This window comes from Helianthus annuus, chromosome 2 (assembly GCF_002127325.2).
Source record: "Helianthus annuus cultivar XRQ/B chromosome 2, HanXRQr2.0-SUNRISE, whole genome shotgun sequence".
NCBI classification, from domain to species: Eukaryota; Viridiplantae; Streptophyta; class Magnoliopsida; order Asterales; family Asteraceae; genus Helianthus; species Helianthus annuus.
In genome coordinates this window covers 19,763,853-19,780,915 of record NC_035434.2, presented here as the reverse complement: position 1 = coordinate 19,780,915, position 17,063 = coordinate 19,763,853, and the positions used below count along the sequence as shown (strand labels likewise).

Genomic DNA, 17,063 nt, shown 5'->3' with positions numbered 1-17,063 from the left:
CGAAGAGAGAGAAAGTAGAAAGAGGGGGTAGCCGGGTGGTAGTAGTGATCAGATGGTGGTGAAGCAAAATACACAGAGTTTACCGGAGTTTTTTTTAGCTCCGCCGGACTTGTGGCCGGAGAAGGAGGGGGTACAGGGGGAGGAGGGGCGGCATTAACCAATCACCACCACTATTCACTGAGCCCGGGGTTATCGGTGTGCATGTCCGTCGCCGGAAGCCGCTACAAACAGAGAAGAGGGGGTGGCCAAGGGGAGAGAAGATGGTGGTGAACGAAGCTTGGGAGAGAGAGAAATGGGGGATTCAACTTTTTTTTAGGGGGGGGGGGTGATGATTTATGTCTGTAAATCAGACTAAAAGGACAATTGACAGGTTTTAAGTAAATAACCAATATACCCTTTGAGGTGGTAAAATCTAATTGGTGGAGAGTGGTTCTCGTGGTTCTTACAACTGGAGGTGGTTCCTATTTTAGCGGCTCCCTATATATATATAGGGTAGGGATCATAAGAGAAGTCCACTCTATTTGAGAAACTTGAGAAGCAATCTAGACCGCATATTTTCCCTAAGCAAAAAATTCAAAAAAAAAGGTGAAAAAATGCATTTTTTTTTTTGAAAAATCGGAGTTTTTTCTTTAAGGTTTTATTTTTTTATATTTTTTTTTGGAATTTATACACATGTGTATATTGTTAATATTTTTAACTATACATATATGTATATTGTCAATTAGGGAGCCGCTAAAATGAAAACCACCTCCAGTTGTAAGAACCGTGAGAACCACTCTCAACCAATCAGAAAAAGGGGTATTTTAATCATTTACCCCAAATGTCTAATCTTCCCTCTCTCTCTTTATTTAATGTCCCTGACATCTCTAATTTACTCTATTCTCTCTGATCTCCCATTTACTCTCTCCTCTCTCATCTACCATTTTAGATCTGGTTTCCCTTTCTCCCTCTCGTTTGAAGATTGGCGAACCCCATGGAGGTGTTGGCAAACCGGCAGCTGCCGGCGATGAAACTTCCGACACCGGAGCCGGTGATGAAACCTCCAGAAGTGGACCCGCTAGATTTCCGGTCAGAACATCGCCGACAATCAGCGACAATGGAGCCGGTGATGAAAACTCCAGGTCAGGGGGTGTTTGGGTGTGTCCTCTGGTCGGAACATCACCGACAATCGCCGCTGGAATCCGGCGAGTTTGCTTGAAGGGGGGTCGAGAGGGAGTGGGAGTGTGTTGTACATGAAGATGAGGATTTTTGGGGTGTTTGCCGGTATTCCGGCGCCTGAATCTGGCCGGCGACCAGACGTGCAGGAAGAGAAGAGGGAGTAAGTTATTTGATTTGTTGATTTTTATCAGAATTTGATGAACTCTGTGGGTTTGATATGGTGATTTTTGATTAGTGAAGTATGTTCTTTGATTTTCTGGTGATTTTTGATTTTCTGGTGAATTTTGGCATGTTGTCTTGATTTTCTGGTGAATTTTTATTAGTGAACTATGTGGGTTCCTTGAATATGTGGGTATTTGATTCTGATGGTTTTTTTTGAATTTGATGGTTTTTTGATATGTTAGGGTTTTGATGGGTTTTGTTGGTGATTTGTGAATGTGTTGAATGTTGGTGATTTGTGAATGTGTTGAATGTTTGAACAACGATTTCGAATGTGTTGAATGTTTGGATAGTGATTTCGAATCACAACAGTTTTTGCTGGGTTTTGTTGGTGATTTGTGAATGTGTTGAATGTTTGAACAGTGATTTTTGGTTGATTCGAACAGTGATTTTTGGCTGGGTTTACTGGTGATTTTGAATCTTTGAATATGTGGGTTTTGATATGGTCGATTTGGGCGGCGATGATGAAAAGAAAAGGCGTAAATTTAGATGACGATGGCGCGGCAAGGCCGGCGGAGGGTAGGTTTTTTGAACCTGCAACCCCACTTTTGCAGCATTTTGATTATCGGATAATCTGAGCCAATCCTTTTTTTTCGAGATACATTTTGTTTTGATGTTGTTGGTTTCCCCCCAGTCGATGATGATAACCATATATCCGAGACACCTCCCAAGTTTGCGATTTTTGGGTGCGTTCGTTTTTGCGTAAAAAAGTTTTTGTAAAAAAAAAAAATTAAACCGTAAACTTTTTAACGTAAACCGTAAACTTTTTAACGTAAAACGTAAAAACATGAAGCGTAAAAAGTTTTACGTAAAACGTAAAACGTAAAAAGTAAAAAGTTTTACGTAAAACGTAAAACGTAAAAACTAAAAAGTTTTAACGTAAAACGTAAAACGTATAAATTTTAACGTAAAACGTACAACGTAAAACGTAAAAACGTAAAACGTAAAACGTAAAAACGTAAAACGTAAAACGTAAAAAAAGTAAAACGTAAAACGTAAAATGTAAAACTTAAAACGTAAAACTTAAATCGTAAAAAATTGAGCTAAAAAATTTTATCCCGTAAACCGTAATTTTTTTTTTTTGGAAAAAAAAAACGGGCCGTAAAATACGGCGCGAAAAAAACGGGGCTAAACGGGGCGGAAAAAAATTGGGCAAAACGGGGCGTAAAAAAAATTGGGCGGAGACAGAACATAAAAACGGCGCGCAAAAAACGGCATGCAAAAAAACGTGTAAAAAACGGCGCGTTAAAACGACGTGTAAAAACATGTAAAAAACGGCGTGTAAAAAAACGTGTAAAAAACGGCGCGTTAAAAAACATGTAAAAAACGACGCTTTAAAAAACGGCGCGTAAAAAACAAGAGGCATGAATGTGGTGCATAAAAACGCCGCGAAAAAAAGGGACGTAAAAAACGTCGCGGTAAAATGGGACGCACAAAACCGGCGCGCAAAAAAAATCGCTTTGTTAAAAAGATCTGAATTTAAAAAATGCTTTTAATAAAAAAATTTTCTTGAAAAATAAAAAGTAATATAATAAAACAAAAAAGTAACAAAAAAATAATAAAGACAAAATAGAGTAATTTTACTATACTACCCCTTTGAATTAAAATATTAAAGACATAATAAGACAAAATCTATTTAATATTAATTTTTGTTACTTTCAATCTCATCCATCCATCCTCTTGATCTAAAGGCTCGAAAGTGGTTCTCTCAGTTGTAACAACTGGAGGTGGTTTTCATTTTAGCGGTCCCCTTGTCAATTATACATATATGTATATAAATGTTTAAAATTGAAAAATAAGTGTTATAAACCTTAAACCTTAAATCCTAAACCCTAAAGCTTAGCCTTAATGCTAAACCCTAAACCCTAAAGCTAAACCCTAATTCTAATCCCTAAAGCTAAACCATAATGCTAAACCATAAAGCTAAACCCTAACTCTAATCCCTAAAGCTAAACCCTAATGCTAGACCCAAAAGCTAAAGCTAAACCCTAAAGCTAAACCCTTAATGCTAAACTCTAATGCAAACCCTAAAGCTAAAGCTAAACCCAAAAGCTAAAGCTAAACCCTAATGCTAAACTCAAAAGCTAAACCCTAATGCTAAACCTTCAATACTATTGCTAAACCCTAAGGGTAAGAGGTATGGTTGCGGGGACCTCATTCGGGGATGGGGGTCACCGATCGGTGAACCACACCATGGTGATGAAGGTGTTCAGTGAGTGTATTCGGTGTATAGTCACCGATTTGATTGAGTGGTGATTGAATGAAATTTGACCATTAAAAAGTTAAAACTAGCCCTTATAATAAAAATACAACTTTTCCAACGACGAATAGTTAAATTAGGTTTTTTTTTAAATTTATTTTTATATTTTAGTGTCATGTTATTTATTTTAATTTTATATAATGTGTTTTTTTTAATTAAAAGTACCTTTATTTACATTAAATTATGTTTTATTTATTTATGAATAATTTCTAGAAATAAAAAATATATAACTCAAACACCCTAGATTGATTGAACCATACCTAGAGATTGAGTGTAAAATGGGAAGTAGACTGCGTAGTTGACATGCCATGCTATTATTGGGTAGAGAATGACTCAAAGACCCTAGAGTGATTGAACCATACACTCCACCCTAATGCTAAACCCTAAAGCTTAACCCTAAATACTAATGCTAAACCCTAATGCTAAATCCTAAACACTAATGCTAAACCCTAAATAACACTTATTTTTCAATTTTAAACATGTATATAGATATATGTATATTTGACAATATACACATATGTATAGTTAAAAGAATAACAATATACACATGTGTATAAATCCAAAAAAAAAAAAAATAAAAAGAAAAAAAAACAAAACCTTAAAGAAAAAAGCTCCGATTCTTCCAAAAAAAAAATTGCATTTTTTTACATTTTTTTTTGCATTTTTTTGCTTAGGGAAAATGTGTGGTCCAGAACTCTTCTCAAGTTTCTCAATTAATCTACTACTTCTCACATGATCCTAATCCCTCTCTCTCTCTCTCTATATATATATATATATATAGGACAAAGATCCGTTAGGAACCATCCTTTATTGCGAGAACCGCGAGAACCTGTGTGAACGCAAATAGTAATACCTAAAAAAATCTAAAAAACACCCAAAATTTTTTTTTATTTTTTTACTATTTTTTATATAAAAATCGCTACTTTTAGTATCAAAAAAAAATTTTTTTTTGGCTACTAAAACTAGCGATTTGAACATAAAAAATAGTAAAAAAATAAAAAAAAATTTAGATTTTTTTAATTTTTTTTAGATTTTTAGGTTTTTTGGGGGTTTAGTTTTTAGCATTTTAGCTTGGGGGGGGGGTGGGGGGGTTTAGTTTTTTGGGGGGTGGGGGAGGGGGGTTTAGGTTTTGAGGGGGGGGGGGGTGGGGGGGGTTAGGTTTTTTGGGGGAGGGGGTTAGGTTTTTATTTTTGGGGGGGGGGGGGGGTGTAGGGGTTTAGGTTTTTGGGGGGTGGTGGTTAGGTTTTTTTTAGCTATTTTAGGTTGTGTTCACATTGGTTCTCGCGGTTCTCGCAATAAAGGTGGTTCTCGCATGAACCTTACCCTATATATATATATATATATATATATATATATATATATATATATATATATATATTTATATATATAGGGAGCCGCTAGAATGAAAACCACCTCGAGTTGTAAGAACCGCGGGAACTACACCCCACGGAGCGCCGTTCGCCATGATTTTTTTTACAAGTAGATGTGTATATTATAAACACAGTCGTAAAAAATCATGGCGAACGGCGCTCCGTGGGGTGTAGTTTTTTACACCACAAGTTTGGTGAAAAAAAAAGAAAAAAGAAAAAAAATTAAAAACATCAAACTTGTGGTGTAAAAAACTACACCCCACGGAGCGCCGTTCGCCAGGATTTTTTACGGCTGTGTTTATAATACACACATCTACTTGTAAAAAAAAATCATGGCGAACGGCGCTCCGTGGGGTGTAGTTCTCGCGGTTCTTACAACTCGGGGTGGTTTTCATTCTAACAGCCCTATATATATATATATATATATATATATATATATATATATATATATATATATATATATATATATGTAGGGTAAGGTTATTGTAAAAAAGACCAAAAGTGTGAGAAAGGTAAGAAAAAATCTCAGCCATTAGATCTAAATTAATTGAAAAGGGTAAACAAGTAATTTTATCATTAATTCAATTAATTAAAAACTTCCCATAACCGCCACCGTAATTATAGTAAGTATATAACACCATTCAACAAGTATATAACACCATTCAGCAAGTATATAACACCATTCAGCATTCAGCAAGTATATAACACCATTCAGCAAGTATATAACACCATTCAGTAAGTATATAAACCATTCAGCAAGTATATAACACCATTCAGCAAGTATATAACACCATTCATTGACTAAACATCTGATTGAAACATATTTTTTTCTCTATATAAGTATAGCAATATGGTACTCATATTAAAGATAAAAAAACGCTCGTTATTATGGTGTAATTTTTTTAAAAAAAAAGTTACGTACAAAAAGTTATTGACGTTTAAAAAAGACGAGGGAAAGTTACATGTGCATTACCTAATTTCTAGTGGGTTTAAAAGACTATATTGCCCCTACATATTTCAAATCAGTCCAAATTAATGAAAATATTTTACAATTTGGTCCCTATTGATCTCAACCATTAGATCAAAAGATCTAATGGCTGAGATTCTTTCTTACCCTTCTCACACTTTAGGCCTTTTTTACAGGATCCTCTACCTATATATATATAGTGAAAGGTTCATTTGAGAAGAAAATTAAATTAAGAAGAAAAAGAACAAAGGGTACAAATGTAAAACATTAAATAGTTTTTCTCTCAACTCATTTATTATTATCTTTGACTAATTATTTAGTCATAAACAGTATCATCCTCCACACTTAAATTTTTTATTGCACACATCAAAATTTATCCTACACGTTTTGAAATTTATCCTACACATATTGAAATTTATCCTACACAGCTCGCAATTCATCCTACACACCTCATAATTTATGCTACACTTTAAATTATATATTTTTTTCTTTTTTTGAAAAAAATATGTTTTTTTAATAAGTTACAAATTTAATGTAGTTAGCTAATAAAAAAGAAGACTACCAATTAATAATCCATCTAAGTTTATCAATATACCATTACACTAATATTAAATACAAAAATTAAACAAAGTAAAATAAAGCATTCTTATTGGTTGAAATTTCTTCTTTTTTATTCTTACAAAAAATTTCTTCTCATTTGAACTCTCCACTATATATATATATATATATATATATATATGATATTTTCAGAGTTTGTAATGGTATATATAAAATTAATCCTATTACTAATGTTTTTAGAAACATATTTTAAAGAATATTGCGAAACATATGATATAATGCGTGTAAAATGAATCAGTCTTCACATCCAGATATCTAGTCATAATAAATTAATACATGTGGTTCAATCTTCCTGTCTGTAATGTATTTAAAATCTATCAAATATTTTAAATCGATTTGAAAATAATAAACCGTTCTGATAGTACCGTAGTATTAACGATGTTGTTTAGAGTTGTTCGATCGAAATTGACTTATGATACACCGAATGATGGCAAGTTGGATATACTTGGCGGCATACGTGGTTATGTGACACGTATAATTATAGAAGACTAATGCTAATGAAAGCATGATTAATGTACTAAACTAGCCATCAGGACCGGCCCTGAGCAAGTGTTAGGTGGGCGACTGTTCAGGGCCAAAAACATTCGAGAGCCCAGAAATTTTTTAAAATTTTATATTGTATATATGATTTTGACAGTGTTATTGCAGAATTTAGAGAGAGGGAGAAAGTCTCATTTTCTTTGGATGTTAGAACGTAAAGAAAACATACCGGTCGATTTGGTGAAGGAGAAGATGAACATTAGACTATTATTTCTCAACTTATTTATGTTATACAGTCTTAGTCAACCCTTATAACTGAATCACTCATTACCTATAACATAATTTAAAATATTTTAAGAAAACAGATAAGGACTACAAGAGTTGAGTAGGAGTACAAAAAGTTATCTATACTATTATAAAAAGAAGAAGTGATGGATATGAATGTAATTTTACATCACATACAACTGTTGCAAAATGTACAAATAAAAACAACACATTTGAGAGGGATATAATAGTAATTAACATTAATTTTTAAGACACTAGAGGGATATAATAGTAAATTAATCATGCTCCTATAATTAAAATCTAGATTTCATTTCCACGTTTACCCTCTTGACCCTTTCTCTACCTCAAAACTGCTGCTGCTCTTTATTTCTTTAATATTGGACTTTATTTCTTTCAGTAAGGGTCTTTTAATACTGCCCTTATCGACTACCTTGTCAACATTGGAATCCACCTTATTTCATCATCGTGAACACCAAAAAGCCAAACAATGGCAGATGGTGGAGTTTGAAAAGAATAATTGAGACTCTTTGAATGGCGATTGAAGTTCAACTGATACTCAGACCATGTTGCTTGAAAGATCCCAATAATGAGGTTTTTTAATACCGGAAACTGTAGAGGGTTCTTTGTTTCCGGCGGTGGAATGGACGCATCAATCACTGGTGAGTTTCTATTACTTTTCAATTTTTCAGTTTGATTCATCTTCAATCTTATTCGAACCCTAGAATTCGTATCCATGTATATGTAAATCAATATGCAGGGTTTGAAGAGGGGTTATCGCATACATGGTCAGCCTAGGGTTAGGATGAAGATGCAGTGAGATGACGGCACAGGACATCTTAATTTATGCAAAAAAATCTGATTTGTTTCGATTCAGTATGGTGAGTTGAGATTTCGTTCACATTTTCAGTCTAAATTCTTCACTATCAGTATGAAACATATAGCTCGGAATTTCATGTTTTCTTTAATTGGGTTTGATTAAATTTTGTTTTGATTAATCCACTATTTTCATGATTTCATTGTAACACTGTGAATCTGGATAGAGAGTTTTGTACTTGTGGTAGATTGATTTGGTGATTTTAAACTTTGTTTTGATTATTACAGGAGACCACTCCAGTCGATCGATGAGGTATTTGAAACGTTGAAATTACAAATGAGGGATTGACGAGTGAAGAAGGGAATAAGAGGCTTAATGTATTGGCCCTAACAAGCTAGAAGAGAACAAGGTAGACCAATAACTACTATTAAAACATTATATTTGGTCTTTGATTTGGCATCATCATTGATATATAGTGTTTCTTTCTAGGCATATACTTCTGTGTTATACCTCAGAAAGAAAGTTTGAGAACTTCAAAATTCATTTTAAGAGGGAAACCTTAGGGTGCAAACGAGTAGAGCGGCTCGCGAGCTACTCGAGATCAGCTCGAGAAAAAGCTCGAAACGAACCGAGCTTGAGCCTAAAATAAAAGCTCGTTTGTTTATCGAGCCCGAGCTCGAGCCTTACTGTAAACGAGCCGAGCCAAGCTGAGCTTATTTAAACTTGTTTACGAGCCGACCCCGAACCTAAAAATAAGCTTATTTAGTAACGAGCCCGAGCCCGAGCTTCACTTATCGACCTCGCGAGCCTAAAAAGTCTATTATGTATATTTTCTTATTTAATATATTAATTATAAGATAATAAACGAGTCGAACCCAAGCGAGCTCGAGCTTTGAAAACAAAGCTCGAATCTAGCCGAGCTAGAGCTCTCATAAGTTAATCGAGCTCGAGCTTGGTCAAGCTCGGGCTCGGCTCGTTTGCACCCCGAAACCTACATGTTTTCTGTAGAACAGGTAATATTGCACTATATGATATGTGTTTAGGACCTTGTTACAAGATTTGGCTGGAAACTACATATCTATATCTATAGTTGTATTGTTTTTCGTGATCTATCTTATGTAGGATGTTGCAGAGACAACCCTGGGATTTATAAAAGAAGCACCAACTACTAGAATTACTGGATTTAATGTGTACCATAAAAAAAGTGTATGATTCGTGTAGAATCGAGGCTTTGATTTAATTTAGGATGTTTTTAAGTTTATTAGTCAATATGTCAAATTATTTCAGCCCTACTGGAAAGTAACCGGTGAGGGACATTCGAAAGGGTATGGGCATGAAGCAAATTTCACAGAACCGGCACACGACAAGCAAGATTTTTTGTGTTTTTACGGCTGGAAATGAAGCTAAAAGTCTAAAACAAATGCAATTGAAATACTGGTTTGTTTTTCTTTTTTAAACACAATTACATTTTAGTAATTTACATTTGAGATTTTTTTGGTAAAGAACACATGAGACCATGATTGGACACGTAGTCGAAATGGGGGTTCATGCTATATTATTGTTGATTATTGATGTTGCTACTTATTTTAAATTTCTTGAAATGCAAAAGATAACAAGAGTCCTTATCTGTCGGATATTATCTACAGATGGACTGTACAAATGATTCACACCCGAATTTTATTGGTGGCAGTAAGGATGTAGAGTTGCCTATGCAGCAAGTCAAGTCTTCTTTTTTTTTTTTGGGTAAAGTGCAGCAAGTCAAGTCTTCTAGGATTGCTTCGGCAGTTTCAAGGCAAAAGGTGTAACTATGTATAGTCTGGTGTTAGTTTTGCATCTTTGCTCGCTTGCTGATGGCTCTTTTTCTAACTATTAGTTAATTTTTGTTGGTCATGATGCTGCTGCTGAGTTGGATAAAGCACCACAATGTGAAAGAAGTATCAAGTGATGCACATTTCTTAAATTAACAAGTATAGTGTGCAGATTTAGTTTGTTGTGATGGGCTTCTTTGGAAATTCATGGTGAGCAGTTACCGCCAAACATCCAGAAAGGATATGCATAAGTTGCTCTGAATCAGGTGAGTGGAGTATTACAAGCTGGGTTCTCTTTACACATTGTAGTACGAAAGATATAATAATATTAACTGATGTTAGTGTTATTTAATTAATTAGGTTGTCTCATTTGTTGTTCCACACTCCCATAGCCATCTTCTTGTCCTCATAAACAGATTTCGTATTGGATGCTCTAAATGATTCAAAGACTGGTGTTGTAGGGTTTCTCTTCAGTTAGCAGGCCTTGTTCGTTACACGACGTTTATACAATTGTCGCTCAGCTAAACATTATTAATCAATGAATTGTTTAACGTTACCGGGTCAGCCTCCTTTCCGTTTTCGTATGCCTAGCGCTACACTAATGATGTATTCAATGCACGGTCTTAGTCTTTACCATCGCAACTAACCGCTACAGGCTTTTTTTTTTTTTTTTGCTTTGAATACATGGGGTATAGAGAAATCTGCTATAGACGCACATGAATCGGACAAACCTCAAGTTCAAGAAACGATTGAATGTGCTAGGGGTAATCGACATGTTTCAGTAATGCCCACCGGGTGTTTGTTAATATATTTCAATGAATTTAGCCATTATTGTTTTTCAAAAAGCTATGATTAGTTTCTTACATTAGATAGCAAAACATCTAATCTCATAGAATTATAGAATTATGAATAAAATATTGGGATGCTACAATTTTTGGGTAGGTTAGTTATTTAAAAATACAGAGATTGAAACAAGAAATTTTGTTTTATTCTATCCTATCAAATATGGTAGAAGAATCTTTATTAACAAAGTAATAATCTGCCCAAATTTATGAGAAAATTGAAGCGTACATGAAAAGATAGTGAAAATGCACCTTTCTCATGGGTTTTAAAGTCAATGACTAATCGTGTGACTTTTTTTTTATGTAATTTTTTTAGGTTGAAATCTTTTCATGTTGCAAGGAGATTGTTTAAATATGACACATTACAAGGTGTTCAGAACGAGTCTTGAGGTTAATGAACTAGAAAGAACAAAGAAGGAAGGAAATGAATAATATGTCCTTTGCTTAATAATCTCTGAAATTCAGTTATTTATCATGTATCTTAATTTGTAGTGACTAATGTTTTTCTTTCTTTTTAATATCTTACCAATGGAAAAAAGTGACAACATGAACTACAATACTCATAGGACGGTATCTCTGGTAATTGCTACTCTACTTCATTTATTTTAGAGGTGGTAACTTCACCTGTTCAGTTAAGAAGCAAGTCAAATGAAAATATATTTTATCGCTTAGCTTAACTGGTCATATAGCATATACGTAAAATAAACAAGATAAAGTGGGCCAAGTAGTCTAAACTCAACACAAACGTGTAATCTGATAGAAACGTTGACACTAATTATTTACAGAAACTTGCCTTTGCTTAATGTCTTTATTCATTTTATTGATCGTCTTTCTTATTTTTCATTACTAATGCTTTTGTTTCTTTTTATTTTAAAATCTTACAGATGGAAAAAAAAGTGACAGTATGAAGAATTCCAATGCTGCTAAGATGGTAACTCAGATTTAGCTTCCTTATTTTAGAGGTGATCTTATGTTAACAAATGAGTCAAAACCAGACATTTTAGATGTGGTCATTATTTTAAGAAATGAGTCAAATGAAGTAATATTATATCTTCTAACCAGACAGATGGAAAATTTCTAAACAGACAAGGTCAAAAGGGCCGAAACCTCATTTGTATGCATATCCATGTCCTTTTATCTAGATGATCATTTATATAGTAAAATGGCACAAGTTGTGTAAAGTCATTATTTAAATCTCAAATTGAGAAAGTCATTATACTTTGAGAGGTAATTAGTACTTCTGTTTATGTGGGATAACTTTTTCATTGTAGATTTGATTGAAGCACATTGTTAACTTTTTCCTTACATGTTTCCTTTTTAATTGCAGTATTTTATAATTAACTCTTGAATTTGCTATGTTTGGGGTGGTGTTTGATCTTAAATGTGGTCAAATGGGTTTAAAAAGTATTCGGTAAAAGTTAACCGGGTCAATGGGATATACATGTATTGGGGGTAAATGCACCGTCTCTTTGCTTCCGTGCACCATCGTATTTCAAACATTTTGTTGTGGTATAATTTATATACAAGGTAGCATGCTATTATTTAACTGTCTTCTGTGGCCGTGAAAAACTTAACGTTTAATGTTTGAATTTTTTTCTCGCCTCACATTGTCGACCCCGCCGCAACGCGCGGGCTTCCCACTAGTAGAATTAAGATAGGGGTGAACGTTTATTTTATTGTACTTTTTATAAATTGGGAACTAACTTACTGTAAATTAATATTTTAGTTTTTAAACTTTCATGACTATAGGGTATGGGGATCATGGTTGGGACATGATTTGCCACATAGGAACATGAATGGAAGGCTATACCACCCCCTTGATTGATCCACCATGGTTTGCATGGATTAAACCATGGCAACCATGACCCTTCTTTCCATTTTTTAACAAATCATTTCCTTTTTCTTTAGTGATTTGGATGGTGATTTGGGTCATGACCACATCCTTAGGGTAGTGGTTTTGGATGGTGGATTAAAGATGAGTTACATGGCACTAACATGAAGGATCATGGTGATCATAAGGGTCATGACCACACCCTATAGCCTTAGTGATTTTTCTAATTTTGGGAACTAAATTACAGTAAATTTATATTTTAGTTTTTAACCTATCATTTATTGATTTTTCTAATTTAATATCTTATTTAATTTTTAATATATTTAATAAGGTTATCTTTTTGTTTACATTTGGATTTATTAATTTTATTTGATCTTTCACTAAATTCTTTTATCCGTCAACAAATTATATAATTTAGCAATAATTTTTGTTATCTCCGTTAGGTTTTATCAAATTTATTTGCTTTTTTTTTCGTATAGTTTTTTTTTTTTTTCCATCTTTTAACATCGGATTTTAAGTTCTTATATTCCGGACCCTTCTATTTAAGTGTTTAACTTTTATATATATTTAAAAAACTATATTATAGGACTGGTAGGGTTCAGTTTTTTATCACGTCTAAGACCATGTGTAGTGGTAACACCTTATAATGCCCCCACCATGGGGTATTATCCGACACGTGACGTCCTAGTCAGCAAGGGGGCATTATAGCAAAAGTGGCGTAGTGGGGCATTATGCCAATAATCCCCATTCAATCATTTCTCATTTTTTTTAAACTTAAATACTTCATTAAATAAAAAAAAATACAATACACGTGGCGTCTTATTTTTTTCTGCTTGGGGCCGACGAGAATGGTTGACATATCTCACCGCTAGTTGACATGCACTCGTAACCGCCTCTTGCTCAAGCTCCTCATCGGTCGAACCATCGCCATCCGCAAAATACTCGTTGTAGTAAAAATTTACCATGGATGAAGAACTAGGAGAATCCATTTTTTATAAAATGGTGGTATTTTTTTAGAGAGTTTTTGAGAGTTTTGGTTGAAAATGAGTGAGATTTGATTGTGTTTGTATATATATATATAAGGAAAAAGGTTAAAAAAAATATTATAGCCGTTAACTAGCCGTTAAGGATTTTGATTGGTTGGTCAACATCTCAACAGCGTTTTAATAATCACGCCGGGACAATTTTTTTTAAAAAAAAAACGCCCCAAAACTCCCCATGTAATGGGAGTTTGGGCGTTATGCGGCGTTATTTTGCAAATTTTTTTTAAAAAAACGCCCCAGTACGGGCGGTCTAAGGCCCATTTTTTAACATTAAAGATGGTCCTTCTTGCCATTGTTGACATGTTTCATTGACTCAACCAACCAACTTGTAATATAAAGTTGCACTTTTTGTCCGTAGTAACGACCGGAGTGTTTTATATTATTAATAACTGTTTAATTTAATTTATTAGTGCTCCTATTAAATAGTTCATTAAGTTCAGACGCAGCCGAGTTAAATAAGCCAATACTACAACAAATGTTACATATCATTTCAACTCTCACATTTTATTTCACAATGCCTATAATTATTGTAGCCTTCACCATAATATCAATCTTCATCGTCTTCAAATGGTATTCATCTACTTCAAACCCTAAAAAAAACCGACCACCATCCCCGCTAAAGCTTCCAATCATTGGAAACCTTCATCAACTAGGCTCGAACCCACACCGCTCTCTCCAAACCATAACCAAAAAACACGGTCCACTCGTACTCATTCAACTAGGCAATGTGCCTGCACTTGTAGCGTCATCGGCTGAAACAGCCTGTGAGATCTTGAAAACCCATGATCTAATCTTTGCAAGCAGACCAAAATTAAGTATAACCAACACGCTTACTTACGGATCTAAGAGCATAGCATTTTCCCCGTATGGAGAGTACTGGAGGCAGGTGAGGAGCCTTGCTGTGCTCCAACTTTTGAGTAACAAACGAGTTCAATCGTTTCGACAAGTTAGAGAACAAGAGACTCAAGTTATGATCGATACGATTGCTAAAAGTTGTGGATCGGTGATTGATTTAAGCGAGTTGATAAGTTCATTTACAAATAATGTAATTTGTAGAGTGGCATTAGGGAGAACATGTGGAGAACCGGAGTTTATTGACTTGTTGATACGGTTTACTTATCTTGCTGGTTGTTTTTCGATCGGGGACTATATTCCGTGGTTGTCATGGGTGGATCGATTGAGTGGTTTAGTGGCAAGAACTAAACAAGCTGCTCAAGAATTTGATGAGTTTCTTGAGGGTGTTCTTGAAGAACATATAAGTAAGAAAAAGATGGTGGATGGTGATCAAAATGGAAGTGACAAACGCCAAGATCTAGTTGACATCTTACTAGATCTACAAACAGAAAAGACCACCAACTTTATCCTTCATAGGGATGTTATTAAAGCTGCCATCATGGTTAGTTTGCTAAACGTTGCTCTAGTTTGAATTTAAAACTTTCTAGACCATGCATTACTTAATTTGTGATCTTACTAGATTTGTCTAATTCTAAATATGTATAGTAGGGGTGAGCAGAAAACCGAAATAACCGATAAAACTGAACCAAAAAAACCTTACCGAAACAAAAACCGACGGTTCAGTTTTCGGGTTTTTAATAACCGAAAATTTCGGTTCGGTTTTCGGATAACCATTTTCAATAACCGGAAAAAAAAACTGAACCGAAACGAAATAAACATATATTTTGTTTTCGTTTAAGTGTTTAACCTATACTATGAGAAATTATTCATTTTATTCTTGAATATTAAGTATTTATAATAAAAACATTAACATGTTTATTTATAACTGAGATGATCTATCGCTTACAACAAATAACAAAATTTAATATATAAATTACATAATCTTCAAAGTATTTTAAAACAACATGTCTTAAAAAAACTTTGGAGAAACATAAAAATACATTAAAATGTTAGGTTTATGTGAGCATTATTAATTAAAATGTAAACATATATAAGAAAGCTTGTTAAATTTTAAATTATAACTTTTATTTTTTAATCTTACATAATTTTGTTTCAGAACCGAAAACCAAATCGAACCGTGCACGTAGGGACATAAACATAATTTGTTTTTCTTTTTGTAGTTTAAGAATTGTTTTAAATTTGGTAATTCTTGTAGGACGTATTTGCTGCTGGAACTGATACTACATCCACTGCAATCGAGTGGGCAATTAGTGAGCTAATAAGACATCCAAGAGTTATGAAAACGTTACAAAGAGAAGTCAGAGAAATAGCTAATGGAAAACCCATGATTACCGAGGATGATTTGGAGAAAATGACCTACTTACAAGCTGTCCTCAAAGAGGCTATGCGATTGCATGCACCACTTCCATTACTCATTTCCCGAGAATCAACAAAAGATGTCAAAGTTATGGGGTACGACATTTCAGCAGGTACACAAGTATTTGTTAATGCATGGGCGATAGGAAGAGATCCTTCACGATGGGTGGAACCTGAGAAGTTTCATCCAGAGAGGTTTTTAAACAATCCTATCGACTATAAAGGGCTTAACTTTGAGTTCATTCCATTTGGTGTGGGAAGGAGAGGCTGTCCAGCTATTCAGTTTGCAACACCGGTTTACGAGCTCGCTATAGCAAACTTAGTGTACAAATATGACTTCGCGTTGCCAGAAGAGGTGAACGGTGAAGAACTTGACATGACTGAGATCACTGGCCTTACACTTCGAAGGAAGTCCCCTTTACTGGTTGTGGCAACTCCACATTTCGGATAGAAGCGAATATGTAATAGGATCACAAAGTTACTTTACAAGTGCATCGTTGTAATAATTTTCTTGAATAATGAGAGTTGTCACTCAACCCCTTGGTTCTACATTACACTCAAATCCTCATATACCTATGACTATTTTTAATATAATCCACTCCAACTCATCGTGACCTTTACTTGCATTGGTTATGGGCCTCATATCTCCAATTTTATCCCAACTTATGCTCATTTAATGTTTAGACCCTTTCTATCGTACTCCCTCATGTTGAGTTGGTCTGAACAGAAGATTTTTAACTTTTGGACCAACTTCTAATCACCATAACTAATTAATTGTATTTTCTCACTACAATAAGATTATAGAAATATTGTTTCTTTGATAAAACCCAATTTGTTAAAAAAAACAAGTTTTAACATATGCTTGACGCTCAACAAACAAAACGAAAACCCGATTTTTGACAAATCCTTGTTTTATTGCATCTTTTATCTATTATCTATTACAATATACAAATAATTAACTGGTCAGACACTTGTCATGTTCTTGTGCAGCCATGTGTTAGAGTTTTCCCATGTAGCATCTTATAATGCAACCATTTGATGGTTTTGGATACGTGTCACTCCCTCATTCAATTTCATCACCTAAAGTTGACTGTTTG

At 34.3% G+C, this 17,063-nt stretch overlaps 1 protein-coding gene and 1 long non-coding RNA gene across 2 annotated transcripts; both read left to right on the top strand.

Annotated features, from left to right (window-relative positions):
• Positions 1 to 7,684: 7,684 nt before the first annotated feature.
• Positions 7,685 to 11,984, top strand: LOC110909829. The gene is made up of 5 exons (XR_004872185.1): positions 7,685 to 8,016; positions 8,115 to 8,235; positions 8,459 to 10,245; positions 10,340 to 11,400; positions 11,706 to 11,984. It is a non-coding gene; the product is annotated as an uncharacterized LOC110909829 (long non-coding RNA).
• A 2,218-nt stretch (positions 11,985 to 14,202) lies between these two features.
• LOC110909840 (3-beta-hydroxylase) lies at positions 14,203 to 16,515 on the top strand. Its single transcript, XM_022154587.2, has 2 exons — positions 14,203 to 15,091; positions 15,806 to 16,515. Exons 1-2 carry the CDS (start codon positions 14,210 to 14,212, stop codon positions 16,415 to 16,417), a joined length of 1,494 nt encoding a protein of 497 aa, XP_022010279.2. The 5' UTR covers positions 14,203 to 14,209; the 3' UTR covers positions 16,418 to 16,515.
• The last annotated feature ends 548 nt before the right edge of the window (positions 16,516 to 17,063 follow it).

Excerpts from the sequence above, each read along its gene's own strand:
- LOC110909840 (XM_022154587.2), top strand. The coding sequence starts at position 14,210 with ATGCCTATAATTATTGTAGCCTTCACCATAATATCAATCTTCATCGTC. Across the intron at positions 15,092-15,805 it reads TTATTAAAGCTGCCATCATG|GACGTATTTGCTGCTGGAAC; the intron begins GTTAGTTTGCTA and ends TAATTCTTGTAG.